The sequence below is a fragment of the Herpailurus yagouaroundi genome, unplaced genomic scaffold (assembly GCF_014898765.1).
Source record: "Herpailurus yagouaroundi ecotype Mexico unplaced genomic scaffold, PumYag 203, whole genome shotgun sequence".
NCBI classification, from domain to species: Eukaryota; Metazoa; Chordata; class Mammalia; order Carnivora; family Felidae; genus Herpailurus; species Herpailurus yagouaroundi.
Genome location: NW_024412434.1, coordinates 23248383 through 23266063, shown reverse-complemented (window position 1 = coordinate 23266063; position 17681 = coordinate 23248383). Strand labels below are relative to the sequence as shown.

At 35.3% G+C, this 17681-nt stretch overlaps 1 protein-coding gene across 2 annotated transcripts in view; it reads right to left on the bottom strand.

Annotated features, from left to right (window-relative positions):
• UPF2 (UPF2 regulator of nonsense mediated mRNA decay) overlaps positions 1–17681 on the bottom strand; it is a 113692-nt gene that overhangs the window by 88837 nt on the left and 7174 nt on the right. For both annotated transcript variants that reach the window (XM_040451453.1, XM_040451454.1), the window contains exons 3-4: positions 13838–14617; positions 4537–4697 (exon numbers count right to left, since the gene is read on the bottom strand). In XM_040451453.1, the coding sequence (XP_040307387.1) occupies positions 4537–4697; positions 13838–14617 (941 nt within the window). The remainder of the gene's footprint in view (positions 1–4536; positions 4698–13837; positions 14618–17681) is intronic.

The window sequence follows — 17681 nt, the reverse complement described above, 5'->3', positions numbered from 1 at the left end:
GAATCTAAGTATCTACCAATAACAGCTGATATTTATACACTCTTAATATTAATCAGATGCTAAAAAAAATGAGATGTATCTATCTGAACAGACTCAGTAGGTTCTCAAAAATATGTTATTGAAAGAGAAAAGCAAGTCATGCAAAATAACATACTACATAAATTAACAAGCTATGTCTCAATATCTGATTATATATTTTACATAAATATTTTATAGAAACAAGAGTCTGGACAGATTCATATCAAACTGTACCACAGATACCTTGGAAAATGGAATGCATATGCTAGGAGACTTTCACTTTCCACTCTATAATATGCACGAATATTTTACATATATGAAAAATGTATTTGCATAGTAATCATAAGCTGTGAAAAATCAACTTCTGAGAAGCAAACAAATGCTACCAAGTTAAAAAAAAAAAAAGCAATAGATAATCACAGGTAACTATTTGTAATGCATGTGACAAAGAATAATTTCTTTAATATGCAAAATGCTTTTACAACTTGATTAAAAATACATATTTTATTAAAATGAAAAGGAAGAGTTAAAGGATTCAAACCAGTATGTCACAGAGAAACAAACATATATAAAACAGCCAATATAAACCTAAAGAAAAGGATACTCAACCTCACTCAGAAGGTAAAAATCAACAACTACATTATAATAAGAGTCTAAGGAAACACTCATTGTCATATAGCTAGTAGCATGTAAATTTCTTTGGAAGAATATTTAAAAATATACATACATTTTTCTAATTTTTTTAATGTTTGTTTATTTTTGAGAGAGAGACAGAGAGTGAGTAGGGGAGGGGCAGAGAGAGATGGGGAGACAAAATCTGCAACAGGCTCCAGGCTCTGAGCCATCAGCACAGAGCCCGATGTGGGGCTTGAACCCACAAACCACGAGATGATGACATGAACCTAAGTCAGACACTTAATCAACTAAGCCACCCAGGCGTCCCTAACTTTATATATTAAAACTTAAAATGCACATACCTTATGGAATTGGTGATTTACTATATTGTACACCTGAAACTAGTATTACACTGTATGTTAACTGGAATTTAAATAAAAACTTAAAACATAAGAAGTAAAATCAAAAATAAATAGTTGCAGAATAGTGTATATAATACGATCTCATTTCTGAATGGCAAGAACAGGCATTCTGATTACTGAAAAGCTGAGGCTTCTCCAGGCCAGGATGGGGTACCAGTGACCTAAAACAACTAAAAAGACCAAACAATATATACAAGTTTTGAACACAACATCAGATAGCACAGGTAAGTGATTCCTACAGAGAAGAAACAAAAAAGCTGAGCCCAACAATTAAGTGCCCTAGCTTACTACTGCCTGGTAAGATTTTCAGGGCTACAGCCAAGTAAGGGAGAAGCAAGGCAGACCCCAGCAGTCCCCCTGAGTTGAGGACAGAGCTGAGTCTGGCAAGACTACTCTAGTCAACGTGGCTAGATACTGCAGGACACAATACCAGAGAGGACAAAGCACATAGACCTCAAAGATCAGCAGAAAGCTCCCCTTGAATGTTCAGCCGAATACTGATCAGCCCCTACCTGTGAGGGACTGGGTGAGACTGGGAAAATAACTACTCATACTTCCAATTCATTGGAAATCAGGTAGAGTACAGAGGAATATTGCCTCTGTAATATGGAAAATTGGCCCTAGACTAACAGCTGTTCTGACCCCACCTAACAAAGCCAACCTGAAAAGGATAAAACTTTCCAAGTAGCTTAACTATGCTCCAGAATGAAGCTCAATGATATTTCTAAGAATACAAAAATATCCAGCAGTCATCCCAGTAAACATGATCAGACATGCAAAGAAGTAGGAAAAAATACAAGAGCTATAGCAATCACTCAATTAAAATCAATGCAGAAATGACTTAAATGATAAAATTAGTAGACAAATTAAAGCAATTATAACTATTTCCATATAGTCAACAAACTAGAAGATAAACTGAGCATGTTCAGGACCATGGAAAATATAACTAGGTTCCAGAGATAAAAACTACATTTCTATATAAGTTTAACAGTACATCAGACACTGTAAAAAGAAAGATTAATGAATTTGAAGACAGAGCAAGAGAAACTATCCAATACAAAAATAGACAAAAAAGTACTGAAGAATAAAAAAGACAACTTCAAACTACCTGAGAGTTGTAACTAAATCTCCATAGCAGGTGGAAGAATACAGAAAACATATTTGAAGAAACAAGGGTCAAGGTTTGGGAAATTTGATGAAAATTGTAAACTCACAGATTCAGGAAGTCCAGTGATCCCAAGCACAAGAAATATACAAAAAACCACACCAAACCACATCATAATTAAGTGACAATAAAGAAATTTTAAAACAACCAGAAGAAAAATACACCATATGCAAAAAAGTATTGAAAGGAAAAAAAAGGTCACCCTAAAATTCTATACCTGGTGAAAATATCTTTTAAAAATGATGACATAGCGGGGCGCCTGGGTGGCTCAGTCGGTTGAGCATCTGACTTCGGCTCAGGTCATGGTCTCATAGCTCGTGAGTTCGAGCCCCACATTGGGCTCTGTGCTGACAGCTCGGAGCCTGGAGCCTGCTTCAGATTCTGTCTCCCTTTCTCTCTGCCTCTAACCCACTCACATTCTGTCTCTCTCAAAAATAAATAAACATTAAGAAAAAAAAAATTTTTTTAAATGATGACACAAGGCACCTGGGTGGCTCAGTTGGCTAAGCATACAACTCTCAGTTAAGCATCCAATTCTCAGTTTCAGTTCAGGTCATGATCTCATGTTTCATGAGATCAGGCCCTGCATCTAGACTCCATGCATGTGTGAGCAAGGGAGGGGGAGAGGAAGAGAAAGAGAGGATCCCAAACAGGCTCCATACTGTCAGTGCAGACCCTGGGATCATGACCTGAGCCAAGAACAAGAGTCAGACAGTCAACTGACTGAGCCACTCAGGTGCCCCACGTGGAACTTCTTTTAAAAAATAAAAAAGTTTGGGGCGCCTGGGTGGCGCAGTTGGTTAAGCGTCCGACTTCAGCCAGGTCACGATCTCGCGGTCCGGGATTTCGAGCCCCGCGTCGGGCTCTGGGCTGATGGCTCAGAGCCTGGAGCCTGTTTCCGATTCTGTGTCTCCCTCTCTCTCTGCCCCTCCCCCGTTCATGCTCTGTCTCTCTCTGTCCCAAAAATAAAATAAACGTTGAAAAAAAAAATTTAAAAAAAAAAAAATAAAAATAAAAATAAAAAATAAAAAAGTTTGAGGCTCACTGATCAAGAGATATAAAAATTAGTAGGAATTATAGACATAATTAAATGTAAATAAAATAAATGCATATATAGGCATGCAACATATTTCTTATTGATACAAAATACAAAATAACTCTTGTGCTATAAAAAGATACCTTACAAATACTTTATACTCTTAAAATTTTTAAGTGAACAGAAGTGCCAGATAGTTTCAAGATTAGTGACGTATCAATACATCTACAAACATAAATATAATTCGTTCATCAAGTACTTGGTATGACAGATTTAATGTATTAAGAGCCCTACCAACTTAAGGGCAATCAAAAAAGTAACTTTAAAACACCTTTGAAATAATATAAAAAACAACCCATCTCACAAAATGAAATTTTACCTCACAAAACAGCAAGTTTTACTTCTAAATAACAGTTTAAGATAATGTATCATTCAAAACCAATGGATTAAAAATAAGGATAAATATTGTACCTGGGTGGCTCAATTTGTTAAGTGTCTGACTCTTGGTTTCAGCTCAGGTCATGATCTCACGGTTCGTGGGTTTAAGCCCCGCATTGGGATCTGTACTGACAGTACACAGCCTGCTTGGGATTCTCTCGCTCTCCCTCTATCTGCCCCTCCCACTCTCGCTCGCTCTCTCTCTCAAAATACATAAACTTTAAAAAAAAAAAAAAGGAAAATATAAAAATATTAGAGGGGCACCTGGGTGGCACAGTTGGTTAAGTGTTTGACTTTTGGTTTTGGCTCAGATTGCGATCTCACAGTTTGTGAGATTGAGCCCTATGTTGGGATCTGTGCTGATGGCTTGGACACTACTTGGGATTCTATCTCTCCCTCTCTCTCTGACCTTCTCCCACTCATGCTCTCTCTCAAAATAAATAAAATAAACTTTAAAAAAAAAAACAAACTAGAATCCCAAAGATCCAATCCACTTTATTACCTCTTTGAGAAAGAAAGTGAATCTTTCTATAACCCCAAGTATGGTTTTCATACAGGTCCCTGTTGGATATAATCCAAAGATACTTAATACAAAAGAACCCAGAGGAATACATCATAAGATCATATGAGTTAACTATTGTTAAGTGCCAAACCTTCTCTATTCAGAGGAGCATTTCAAGTAGTAGCTTTTCAAAGTTCTTATTAGGTCTTAATACTACTTCATTTAAAAAACTCTAAATGCATGTTGAAAACTTAAATTTTTAATGATATACATCTAAAAAAAGTAAAGAAAAGGGATAGTGTTTAGTGGAAAAATCACAATGTTTTTCGGGTTATCTTACCTTCTGGTGTTGGTTTGTCTTGAGGAAGATCTGGCATATTTTCATCCAAAAGGTCTGCTAAGGATTGAGAATTTGCTAGCAACTTCTGATACGACATAGCAAACTCCTCATACTGTTTATGTCTATCTTCACTTAGCTCTCCTTTAGAATGGAGAATACGCCTATAAAACGAATGATGAAATAATCTGATAAACTCATCAAAGCAGATGTGATCATGTATTATATTGGAAACGTTCCACAAAATTTGATTTTATCACATAAGCTTATTAGCATGATTTTCTTCAAATTATTTGTAAAGTTTCCAAGATGTATCTGAAATTAAAACTAGTATAATCAAATTCACCTAAGTAATTCAATTTCAACATTAGTTCTTCAAAGAACATTAAAAGTAATTAACAATTATGCCTGCAGTAATATAAAATTTAACAATGCCACTAAACACAAATTATTTTTAAAGTATTTTGTTAAAGCCATACCACCTTCAGACATACAGTTAATCAAAAATACTTAACACACCTTAAAAAGTTACTGTTCAAAAACAGTAAGTTATAAAATCAGTACCCTTAAACATTCACAATGATATGAATCAAGATTATCTTTTGAAAAAGCCCAAATATTGCAAACAGCCAATTCTGTTTCCTACACAAGTACTGGTTATTTATCCATTTAACAAATATTAATTGAGAAACCCACTTAAGCCAGGCCAGGCCATCTGAGGAGCAGAGAACACAACTAGTCTTTCACTTTACCAACAGTTCACTAATAAGCCACTCATGATTAGAAATGCAGAACTTTCGAAATTTTTCAAAATGTATAGTCAAGTAAAAATCTCTCTATATAGACAGTTGAGATGTCCACACCTGCAACTACTTATAATACTATTTATAATACACATGTAGTGTAATGTTTGAAATCTACAAATCTTAATGCAATATAGGTTTCAAAAAGCCAATCGTAAATTAAGTCATTTTCAAATTATTGTAAAGTTTATTACTTGTCATTTGAATTTCCTTATGAAAAGTGAAGAGAATGAGTTACTTTCTGATGTTATCTTAAAAGTTAACAGAAAATAATGTGAAAAACAATGCCTACACTTATTCATCCCTGCTTAGCTGGAACAATTTCCAAATTTTTCTCTTATCCTAGTCCTACTCACATAAACTTTTGTTTAAATGCTGTAACATTCCAGCTAACATTTTTTTGTTAGGAATTATCAGCTCCCATTACAAGCACAAGATAGATCAATGCATATATTACTATTCATTAAATTCAATCTTCTTTTTTTCTTATCTGGCCTATTAGGGATCTAAAATGAGAAATTTTCATTCATTTGCTTACGATTTAAAAGTACATTGGACGATACCGTTCTATCAACAAGAATAGTTTCTCTCTTCAACTGTTTATTTCAAACTAATCTTACTGAAAAAAACAGTCTTTCAGTAAGTTACATGAATGAATTCTAAACTCAAAGCATTCAAAAATACTCAAACCATGAAAGCAATGACTGGAACTGCTTTCAATGAGTGAGCCTGTTAGAACTGTTAATTAAAAATTATGTCATTTTTGAATTTAGAAAAAGCCACTAAAATTATACTGTTTAAATAATGTTCAAAAGTAGGCTACTCTAAAATGTTCTGCAATGTATTAGAAAAAATGTTAACCAATAAAAACTTTATTCTTTTTTTTTTTTTCAAAGTAAGTTTCACACCCAGCATGAAGCCCAAAGTGGGGCTTGAACTCACGACCCTGACATGAAGACCTGACTTGAGGTAAAAAATCAAGACGCTTAACCAAGTGAGCCACCCAGGCACCCCCTTAGCAGTCTGTTCCATAGCAAATTATGTTAAGAGGGATAATAACAGTTTTAAGGGATTTCAGAACCTCTAATGACAATGCAAAATTATTTCAGTACTTGAAAAGACACTGGGAAATGTTTCAAAATAACAGAACCTGGAACTTAATTTTTCTAACAAGTTACAACACTAGAGTCATCTAAAGAACAATACATCCAGTTTTAGGTTATACAACATTCACTAAGGATTTATGATACATAGGCATTAGCAAAGTGAGGACTATTTTATCACAGCAGAAAACACTCTTTTACCAATATCAACCTCATTTTCTTAAATTTTTTTTTTCAACGTTTATTTATTTTTGGGACAGAGAGAGACAGAGCATGAACGGGGGAGGGGCAGAGAGAGAGGGAGACACAGAATCGGAAACAGGCTCCAGGCTCTGAGCCATCAGCCCAGAGCCTGACGCGGGGCTCGAACTCACGGACCGCGAGATCGTGACCTGGCTGAAGTCGGACGCTTCACCGACTGCGCCACCCAGGCGCCCCTATCAACCTCATTTTCAATCATCTGCCTGGGACTTTGCATTGGATCAATTAAAAGTGATGTAATTCTATTATAGCTGCCTTTGTATGCATTCCAGTTCCTTTCCAGTCATCCTGGAACCAATTTAAAACTCTGAAGCTCCCGAGGTAACTCTTCACACTTCCTAAATCTCAATCCCATGATCAGACTTATTAACAGTACTAATATGTGCTTAGATTACGACCTAGAGACAACAGTCCTCAGAAAAAAAGCTCAAATTTTGGTAGATTTATTTTCTAATCATACCTTATACTGAAAACTTGGCAAGCAATGGAAGATACCAATGAAATGGCATGGGAAGAGTTCTGTTACACACAAAACTTATACAGTCCTACATATTTTCCTTGACCATTTATTTAATATACATTTACTAAACATCAGACTGAACACACAGGATGTAGTAAGTCTATAAATTTTAAGCAGAGAAATAAATGCACCATAGGTACCTGAACATTCAAAATCCCTAGAATCATTTAGAGGTTTGAATGAAATTAAAATGACACATTTTTTAATGAATGTTTTATATATGGCAGTTTTTTATGTTTATGAAGCCCACTGGAAAAGATTTTTAGTTTAGCTTTTTTTAGAAGACCTGTATGAGGGAACTAAACATTACACAGCACATTTGACCCAAGTACCTAGTCTGTTCATCAGTGTAAAATAAATCTCACCAAAATTTTTAGGAAAATTCCACAGCAATCTATCACTATGCAAAATCAAGCTGAATATATGATTTATCACATATCATTTTAATTATAATCTCTTGAGAAGCACATATATTCAGAATGTTGAATAGAAGCCAATCTTTTTGAGACTATCATAAATCAGAGGTTAGCAAACTATTTCTGCAAAGGGGCCAGATATAAATATTTTAGGCTCTGCAGACCATATGGTCTTTGTTACAAGTATTCAAGTCTGCTGATCTGGCACAAAAGCAGCCATAGGCAATAATACATCAACACATGAGCATGACTATTTTCCAATAATGCTTTATTTATGGACACTGAAATCGGAACTTCATATAGTTTTAGTATTTCACAAAATATTCCTCTTTTGATTTTTTTTCAACCAATTAAAAAGGTAAAGACCATTCTTATTCTCAGCTCACCAGCTGTACAAAAAGTAGTGGTGGGTCTATCTGGCCTGCGGGTCATAGTTTGCCAATCCTTGTCATAACTGGAGTTCTCTGAATTAGTATCACTGTTAAAGGTATTATAAATGAGTACATTCCTTCTCATGACATCATTGTACAAGAGGGAGTTACTGGGACCATCTTAAAGATATGAAAAGCAAGCAATGAAAACAAAATTAATTCCAAATCTGATTCATTATAATAAAAATACAATAGACCTCCTTCACCCAATGATGAGCTACCACCATCTGGAAACAACCCTAAGGTATGTCAATCTTTGACTTCTAGTGTTTTTTATATTACTAATTCAATACTGTAAAACTGACAAAAATATCAAATAGTCCACTCTTGAATCGAGCATTCTATCTCATGAGAAAAGTCATAAATGTCTCAAATGATTCTAGTCTTGAGACCTATTTTTTGTTTTTCTTTTTTTTTTTCATTTTTATTCTTCTTGACTTTCTCGCTTTTATTTTGTATACTGTTGTCTCGCGTTATTTTAAAAATGAAAAAAATTTTAAAAGCTATCAAAGCTTAATATACAAATTTTCAAAATCATAAAAAGGTACAAGAGACATCCTCATCAAGACTTTCTGAAGGATTAAGCAAGCAATATATCACAAGTAATAAACTCACATTTACTGAATACTTACAATGAATCAGATACTGTTAAGTGCTTTTACATGTGAATTCATTGCATCGTTCACATTTATCTCCAAGGTAGAGTGCTACTGTTACTCCATTTTACAGAAGGGAAAACTGAAGCAGAGATGTGAGATAACTTGCTGAGAGCTACAGAACTAAGTAAATGACAAATCTAAGATGTGAACACACGTAGCCAGGCTCCGGCGTCCATGCTCACAACTATTGGACCATATATACTGCCTCCCAAATTAAAGTAAAATTGTCCACTTGGTACCTAACATTGGAATTAGAATGTCTCTCAAATGCATCTATCAAAGGCAAGCCTTCTCACACTGAGGTGCTTATTTTGTATTTCTTCAGGTCCTTTTATCTGGACCTGACTGGGTAAGCACTGTGTGCACTGCTAATGTGTTTACTAGACACTTTAAAATCTAGTACAAGTCCTAAATGCAGATGAAGAGTAACATGGAAGTTGTGAAAAATACAGTATGAAGAGGTATGAAAGAATCCGATCTGTCACTTGCTACATAAGTCACAATGAGCAAGCTCATTTATAATCATGAGGCAGACCCATTAAAAGCTACTAGATTTTACCTTTCATCTCAGCAATTTGTCAAATTTTCATGAGAATAATTTTCTTTCGGTTTCATTTTAGAATTTAGTTATGGATGTCTTATAATCTTGTGTGAAAAGCCACTACTGCACGGTAAGCATAAATGTACTCGATCAAATATTTATTAAACTGTCAAAGTCATTGAATCAGGGTTAGAGAATACCTGGAAAGAGGTAACAATTTTAGAGCACTTACAAAACTGTTAAAGCCTCACTGAGTATAAAGTACAGTGATAGAACATCTTAATAGCGCTTAAGTACTACACAATTTATCAAACAATCCAGCTGTTTAAAAAAAAAAAAAAAACAACCCACAACTATAGGCAAGGTACAACTTACCTGGGAGAAAAGCAGAAGGTAAAAGCAACGCTATTTAATTTTATGTTAATGTGCTGTCAAGTTTCATCACTGGTAAAGTAATACCGCATGAATTTGCATTAATGAAAGAAACCTCCCTGATTTTATTAATTAATGGAGGAAAGCCTACATTGTACTTTTTTTTTTTAAACTATACTTTCAATCAAATCACTTAGTGCTGTTTGAACATGTAATCATGAAGGTCCTAATTCACCAATACTTAAAAGGAGAAACTTCTGCTACCACTCCCATCAGTTAGGGAGAAAGAAAGAAATTACGACACTTCGAAATTATTCAAGCAAGAATTGACTTAACATCTGAATTCACAATTTCACTATTACAAGAAACAAATTCTTCTACATAATTAAGTAATATCTAAATAAAAATTAAATCATTTCTTCAATTTTTATTAAAAGCCAAAAAGTAGCAGGTAATATTACCTCTATGAGAATAATATCTCATAGTACAAAACATTTCAAGTATAGAGCACTGAACATAATAAAAAGCAAAACTTACCAAGAAGTAAAGCTATTAACTCTAAATTGGCAGATGTTGCAAGATAATATTTTTAGATGTGTAAATATTAATTATAAGTCCCCAGGATCAATCACTTAACTAAAATGTATTTTAAAAATTGTTTTAAGTACAAAAAGTTTGTAAGTTCAAATTTATTAAAATTCACCAAACCCTAGGGCCAGCTGTATTCTGCTTATAACTGTAAATCCCTCAAGGGCTTAGAAACAGAACTAACTATCTAATACCTATGGTATCAGCCCAGCAAACATGAGAAAGGAACAGTTAAGACTCAACAGGTCTTGTGCAGTCACTGTCTTCATTCATTCATTCATTCATTAGCGTCTTTAAGAAAATACCAGAGATTTTATTATTCTATTTTTTTTAATTGGTTGAAAGAATTCTTAAGTATAGAGCTTAAGGAGTATAGGAGCGCCTAGGTGGCTCAGTCGGCTAAGCATCTGACTTCAGCTCAGGTCATAATCTCAGTTTGTGAGTTCAAGCCCCACACTGGGCTCTGTACTGACAGCTCAGAGCCTGCAGCTTGCTTCAGATTCTGTGTCTCCCTTTCTCTCTGCCCTTCCCCCATTCATGTTGTCTCTCTCAAGAGTAAACATTAAAAAAATTAAAATAAAAACAAAGGAGTATACACAAAGGCTTCACAACCTCTATGAATAGTGCCATCTCCCAAGTTAATTAAAATGACCAAAAGCATTTAGGATTCATAGACTGAAAATACAATGGATTTGATTTTTTTACAACTGTCATTAAGATACTGAATAAAGGCTTAAAGTAATTTACATAAGTCTTAAACATCCACTAGCTTGGCACTTAGATTTCCAGCATTACCATGCCTAAGAGAAACCTTACTGGGAAAAATTATTGTCCATGATTTAGTCCCATGATTAGAAAAACCTCAAAATACCTAATGGATAATGACTGGGAGGGGGAAACTTTGGGAAACTGATCATTTTTACAGTACACCGTAATGTACTAATACTAGGCCAAGGGACTCTGCACTAATCCATTCTTCATGCGTCTTGGTCAGTCAGGTATTCAAATCTTCACTACAGAGGCTCCTCGAATTGACGCTGTCCTAGGCATGAGTTATTTATTAAGCTATATGCTAATTATTTGTTATATGATGATTAAGATTTTCCCATCTCCCAAATTACTACATCTAAGTAGGCAGCATCCCATGATAAAATGACTGCTGTGATGGTAAGGTCAATTTCTGCTAGGTAAATAACCTCCTCTAATAACCTAACAGTTCCATATTGAAATGAATAAAAGTTTCTAGGGCAAGTTCACAAAACCATGCTCTTAACACTATATCCTGTTCAAAATTTTCACTTGAAATAATATTAAAGAACAGGTCTGCTTATCAAAGCTGGATATGACCAGAAAGTAAGTACAAATTAATATGTCACTAATATATTAATAATAATAATCAATATTCAATATTATAATTAGACTAAAATAATATGCCAAAAATATCTAAATAAAGTTAAAAGAGAGAAGTCTGCATTCAGATTCAAAAAATTAGTAATAGTAATTCAAGGTGAAGAACTGATTTGGCAGCAGTTCATTTGAAAAATTAGTCTTTCGGCATATATAAGCCTAACAGTCAAAAGAATGACAGAGCAGCTATAGAAACTAATGGAATTTTAGATTATAGGCAGGAAAAAATGCATCCAAAACAAATGTCCTAAGGATAGTCATGTCGAAATCATGGAACAAACTGAAGGAACAGGAGGTATTTAGCCTTGAGAAGATGAAAGGGAAACCACCTGGCAGTCTGCAAATATCTGAGATATTATCATGAAAAGAGGAGACCTGTCCCATATCAGTGCTTCTCAAACTGTGGTAAAGGAATTATTTTTTTTTCTAGTCACTGCAGGTGCTTTTATAAAATACAGGAACAATACCACAACTATGGAAAACTGCTATAAGGATGTCTAAATGCTTCGTGTGCTTCTATACTTAATTCATTGTGAACAGGTAAACAGTTCATGGACCCCCACTTTCAGCAGCTTTATTCCATCTGAACCAGAAAAAAGAAGTACATCAAAGGGAACCATTTTATGGAGTTAATTTTCTGCTTGAATTCCTAGTAAGTAGGAGTGTCCAACACAGAAATGGCTCTAAGCTCCCTTGAGAGGTTTTCAAAGGAAGAATACTTTGTCAGATAATCTGTAAAATGGATTCCTTCATTGGGTGATTAGATTAAATCACTGTAGACTCCACCCTCTAAGCTTCTGTGAGGCCAATCAAAAATAAACACACACAAAACCTTTAAAGTAGCCAATAAAAAGGAATCAAAGCATACCTACAAAATCAGTTGTGATGTATTAGGTAGAACATATGGGAAAAAGAAAACGACTAGGAAAATGACAAAACACTATGTAAGTCATAATTAAGATCTTGAATATATGAGAATTATTAAGAGGACCACTACTTTCCTTTTAAACTCATTACTGACTATAAATTCAGCCTGAAGTTGCCTATTCAAAGTTGAAAACAGTCCTCACTATCAAAAGCACAAAACAAAGTTTTTTTGTTTTTTTTTTTAAAGAAACCTTGAGGAACACCATTGCCATCTTACACTCTCGCCTCTTGAATGATCCTCAACCACCAGGGTTTAGCCATACAGTCTCTGAACCTATCCTGACCCAGACCTAACTGTATTACTGGCATATACTACTAGTCTTTAGTTAAGTCAATCACCTTCTAGTGGTAACTACTTAAAACCAGTAGGTCCTTCCCCACTGTGGAAGGACCTTATGGAAATAGAAAATTATCCTCTCCCATACTAATTCCTGAAAAACAGCAATTTCAGACTCAACCATGCACTTTAAATAGATGAAAGTATTCAGCCAAATACTTTGGCTACTGCTGTTGTCTCCTTTCTGTACCCCTCAGCCCTCCAAATCCACCCTCCACAAAAGTTGACCTAGTGCCCACCAACTTCCATCAACTTCTAGTTTATGGATGCCTCCTAGGTCCAGAGGCTACAGAATAGTTATCTTGTAACGATCAAAGGTGGCCCCTCAATCAGGTATCTTCACTAATTACCACAGACACATACATTATTCCTTCAGAATTTTAAATGGATGTTCCCCAGAGAGAGACTCCTGTAAATGCACTCTACATAGTAGCATTTAAGAAATTTTTTCACATCTAATTTGTTGCACTATTTTCCAAATTTCTGATCTAAAATACAGACTATGAAATAAAACGACTTGTTTTCTAAGAGCAAGTATCAACAGTGACATCAATGAATTAAGATTCAAAACAATGCAAGCAAACCTGTTGTAGAGAGGGCACAACAAAACACAAAAATAATAGCAGATAAGTGACAGAAAAAGAAAATCCCTCAACAGTAAGGAGTTTCTTAAATCACAGGAACAAATCACATCCCCAAAGTAAAAATCACCATATACTTGCCAGGTTTCTTTTAAATTCAGAAACAAAATCTATGATAAGACTCCCATTTAAACATGAGTACTTTAACTGTTACACTTTGAAATTCTACTGGAAATGTTAAGAAATCCCCTGCAATGAGCCCTTTTCCACAAGTTCTTTCAGTGGCATGAAGACTTAAGAAACTTTTTAAGTATGAGCTCCAAAATAAATTCTCAATTCTGAGAAATATGAAAATCACCTGTTTTGTCTCTCTGTATTCTGAAGCTCCCTGTGGTCCCTTTTCAGGTGTTTGGTCAAAGATGTAAAGTACTCTTTTAAAAGATTCTGGAAAGGTTGTTGTTTCTCTGGACTAATTATCTCACTAGGAGGGAAACTCAAATTAAACTTCTCCGCAGCACTCTTCACCTTCCGTGGTACAAGTCCAGCAATATCATCTCCACAATGTCGACAAAAACTAATCACCACAGAAACGTGAGTATGGGATTCCCGATCAGCATTAATAATATTTTTTAGCTGTTCATAGATTAAGGATAGACCTTCCTTGTCAGTGAAAATCCCAACTATTGTCAATTCTGCAATGAAACGCAAATCAGTTCTTAACTTGGTAATGTTAGGGGTTTTCTCTTCTTTCCTTGCTTCAAAATGTTTTTTCCAAACCTGAAGAAGTGACGGAGCAAAGTCGGCATAACGCTGGTGAAAGAGAGAACACAAGTGCACAGCACAGTTCACATCAGATATTTTCAGCTTTGCTTCCACAATAGAAGCTACAGCTTCTGCAATGTATTTGCTTAAATTTAGGCCATTAAAATCATGGGACAAGGAGTCTCTCTGTTGTTCCGTAATAGTTTTTAATTTCTTGACAAAAGCAGTATTTTTCTTCAAGCTTGAGTCTAGTCGGCTAAAGAAATTTTCCTCTGGTCGGTTGTCTGGAGCATTTTGGTTTTTGCTACGAAGTTCCTTCCTTAACTGATGTCGTTCCCAAGCTTCTTGATGAAGCTGAAGGGATTCTTCTTTCTCTCTATATAAAAACAAACAAGCAAATAAAATAACTTGTATATTCTGAAGCATCTCTGACAAATTTCATAAGAGCAAAAGCAAATGAGAAAGTAAAATCATATAAGTATCAGCATCCAAAAGGAACAAACCATGCAAAAGGCCCTTTTCCTACTTCTTTTTTAAAGATATCTTTTTTAAGTTATCTCTGTACCCAATGTGGGGCTCGAACTCAAAACCCGAAATCAAGAGTTGCACGCTCTACTGACTGAGCCAGACAGGCGCCCCTTTTCCTAATTTTAAAAACATTTTATTAATGACTTAAGATAGTAAGAACCCAGTACATTGAAAATAGCAAATGTGACAGAGTGGAGGATTCTGAATAACTAGAGTAAAAATCATTCTGCCAACAAGCAAACGAAATGGGTAAGACACTTTTGTCAATTCTACCGCAATAAAGGTGAAAAAATAAATGGATTAAATACATGATGCATAGTATGAAAAATACAAGATACCTAGGAAGGATACCTAAAATACCTAAAACAGGTAAAAGCATTGGTAAGAGAGAAAAAAAACTGTCCACAAAGACTATAAAGAATAAGGTTTGTAAAAAATGCATTAAAAATGTTTTAATATGTGGGGCACCCAGGTAGCCCAGTCGGTTGGGTGTCCGACTTTGGCTCAGGTCGTGATCTCGCGGTTAGCGGGTTTGAGCCCTGCATCGGGCTCTGTGCTGACAGCTCAGAGCCTGGAGCCTGCTTTAGATTCTGTGCCTCCTTCTCTCTCTCTTCCCCCTGCTCATGCTCTGTCTCTCTCAGTCTCTCAAAAATAAATAAATGTTGAAAAAAAATTAGAAAAACAATGTTTTAATATGTTAAGTACCATTTTTCCATACTTCAGCATTAACCAAACCTTTAATAAAGTACCTTTCTTGGTTTGGGTCTTAAAATTCAAGTGTAATTAAGAAATTCTGGAAAGGAACCAGAAGAAAACTATAAGATAAAACTCCCTTAATAAAAGGCTAACAAACAATTTATCCTGGAAAAAAAAAAAAATTAAAAGATGGAACATGTTTAAATTGCAGAAGTAATAAAATAACTTGGGCAGGGGTGGGAGGGTAGGGTATCTCTCCGACTGTGAGGCCTCTGAGATACTAAAACATGTAACTTTAAAATATAAATTTCTAAGAAATCAGATTTTCATCTTTCTGAAATAACCATCCCTTAGCAACCCTTCCATGATTTCTCCACTAAAAGCCACGACATTTTAACAGCAAATTGCATCCATCACTGCAAACACGGACATGTGAGTATCTCATTGAAGTCTCCCAGCCAAACACAAATACAAGATTAGCAGTGAGAATGCACTTTAAGAAAATATCTCTTGGGGTGCCTGGGTGGCTCAGTTGGTTAAGCATCCAACTCTTGATTTCAGCTCAGGTCATGAACTCCCAGTTTGTGAGATGGAGTTGTGCGTAGGGCTCTTGCACTGGCGGTGTGGAGCCTGCTTGAGATTCTCTCTCTCTGCCCCTCCCCTGCACACACTCTGGCTCTCTCTAAATAAATAAATAAATAAACAAACAAACAAACAACTATGTATATACATTAATTAAATCTATTTTCATCAGCAATAAAAACACTTTAAAATACATAAATGAGGGGTGCCTGGGTGGCTCTAGTCGGTTAAGCGTCCGAATCTTGGTTTCGGCTCATATCATGATCTCCTGGGTTCGTGAGTTTGAGCCCTGCATTGGGCTCTACACTGACAGTTCAGAACCTACTTGGGATTCTGTCTCTCTCTCTCTCTCTCTCTCTCTCTCTCTCTCTCTCTCTCTCTGCTCCTCCCCGGCACATTCTGTCAAAATAAACTTTTAAAACAGTTTAAAAAACAAAATACATAAATCAAATATTTACCAGTGAAATAATAATGCTCTAAAATACCCTTTTTTTCCAGGGGAAAAAAGTGGGTAATTGTTGATGCTGGGTAGACAGAGTGATTGGGGGGTGTTGGGAGGACTGATTCATTATTCTATCCTATTTTTTGAGTATGTGTGAATTTTTCCCAATAAAAAGTTGAGATTTGGGTGGTTGGTTTGTTTTGTTTTGTTTGCTCTTTCTATAGGAGGGTAGAGGGAGGAGCAAAAATAACAGTGAAATTGAATATCCTTATGAATTTTTAAAATTAATTTGAACATATTTTTAGCCCAATAAATCTAAAATAGTTCAATTTCAACATGTAATTAATATAAAATAGCAGTGAAATACATTGCACTGTTTTTCATGAGTCTTCAAAACCAGGGTTCTTTTCACACTCATACTTAACAGCAGTCTCATTTTGTACCTGCCTCATTCTGTGTGGTCCACAGCTCCTTGTTAATTTTTTTTTTTTAAAGTAGAATATAAGAAACTCTCAAGAATCATGGCTCTGAATATTCCCAAACTGGCCACTACTATTGCCTTCCAGACCTAAGGCTCTACTGCCTCATTAAAAATACAGGTACAAGGGGCGCCTGGGTGGCTCAGTCGGTTAAGCGTCTGACTTTGACTCAGGTCATGACCTCAGTTTGTGAGTTCGAGCCCCGCATCGGGCTCTGTGCTGACAGCTCAGGGCCTGGAGCCTGCTTTAGATTCTGTGTCTCACTCTCTCTCTGACCCTCCCCCACTCACACTGTCGAGAGAGAGAGAGAGAGAGAGAGAGAGAGAGAGAGAAAGTAAACATTAAAAAAAAAATACAGGTACTAAAAAACTTTGATAGGAAAGTAGGTGGTTGAGCTGTTCTAGCAATCCATGAAAATTCACGTTTGCAAACAGCTTTTTGAACATTATATAAAATTTTTATACATATGAAGAGAAAAGTCCATGCTACTCAATAGCTGCCATTTTTGCTACATCTTGGTAGTTTTCCTGTGAGGACTACCTTGTTTTTTGCCAGTTCATCATACTACTTGCACAGATTTACAAGGTTAAAAATAGATTTAGATGAAGATAAGAATGGGAGGTACTACGAAATCGTTTTTAAGGACCAAAGTTTTAAAGTTGACTACGTTAAAAAAAAAACCAGCAAAAAAAAAAAAAAAAAAAAAAAAAAAA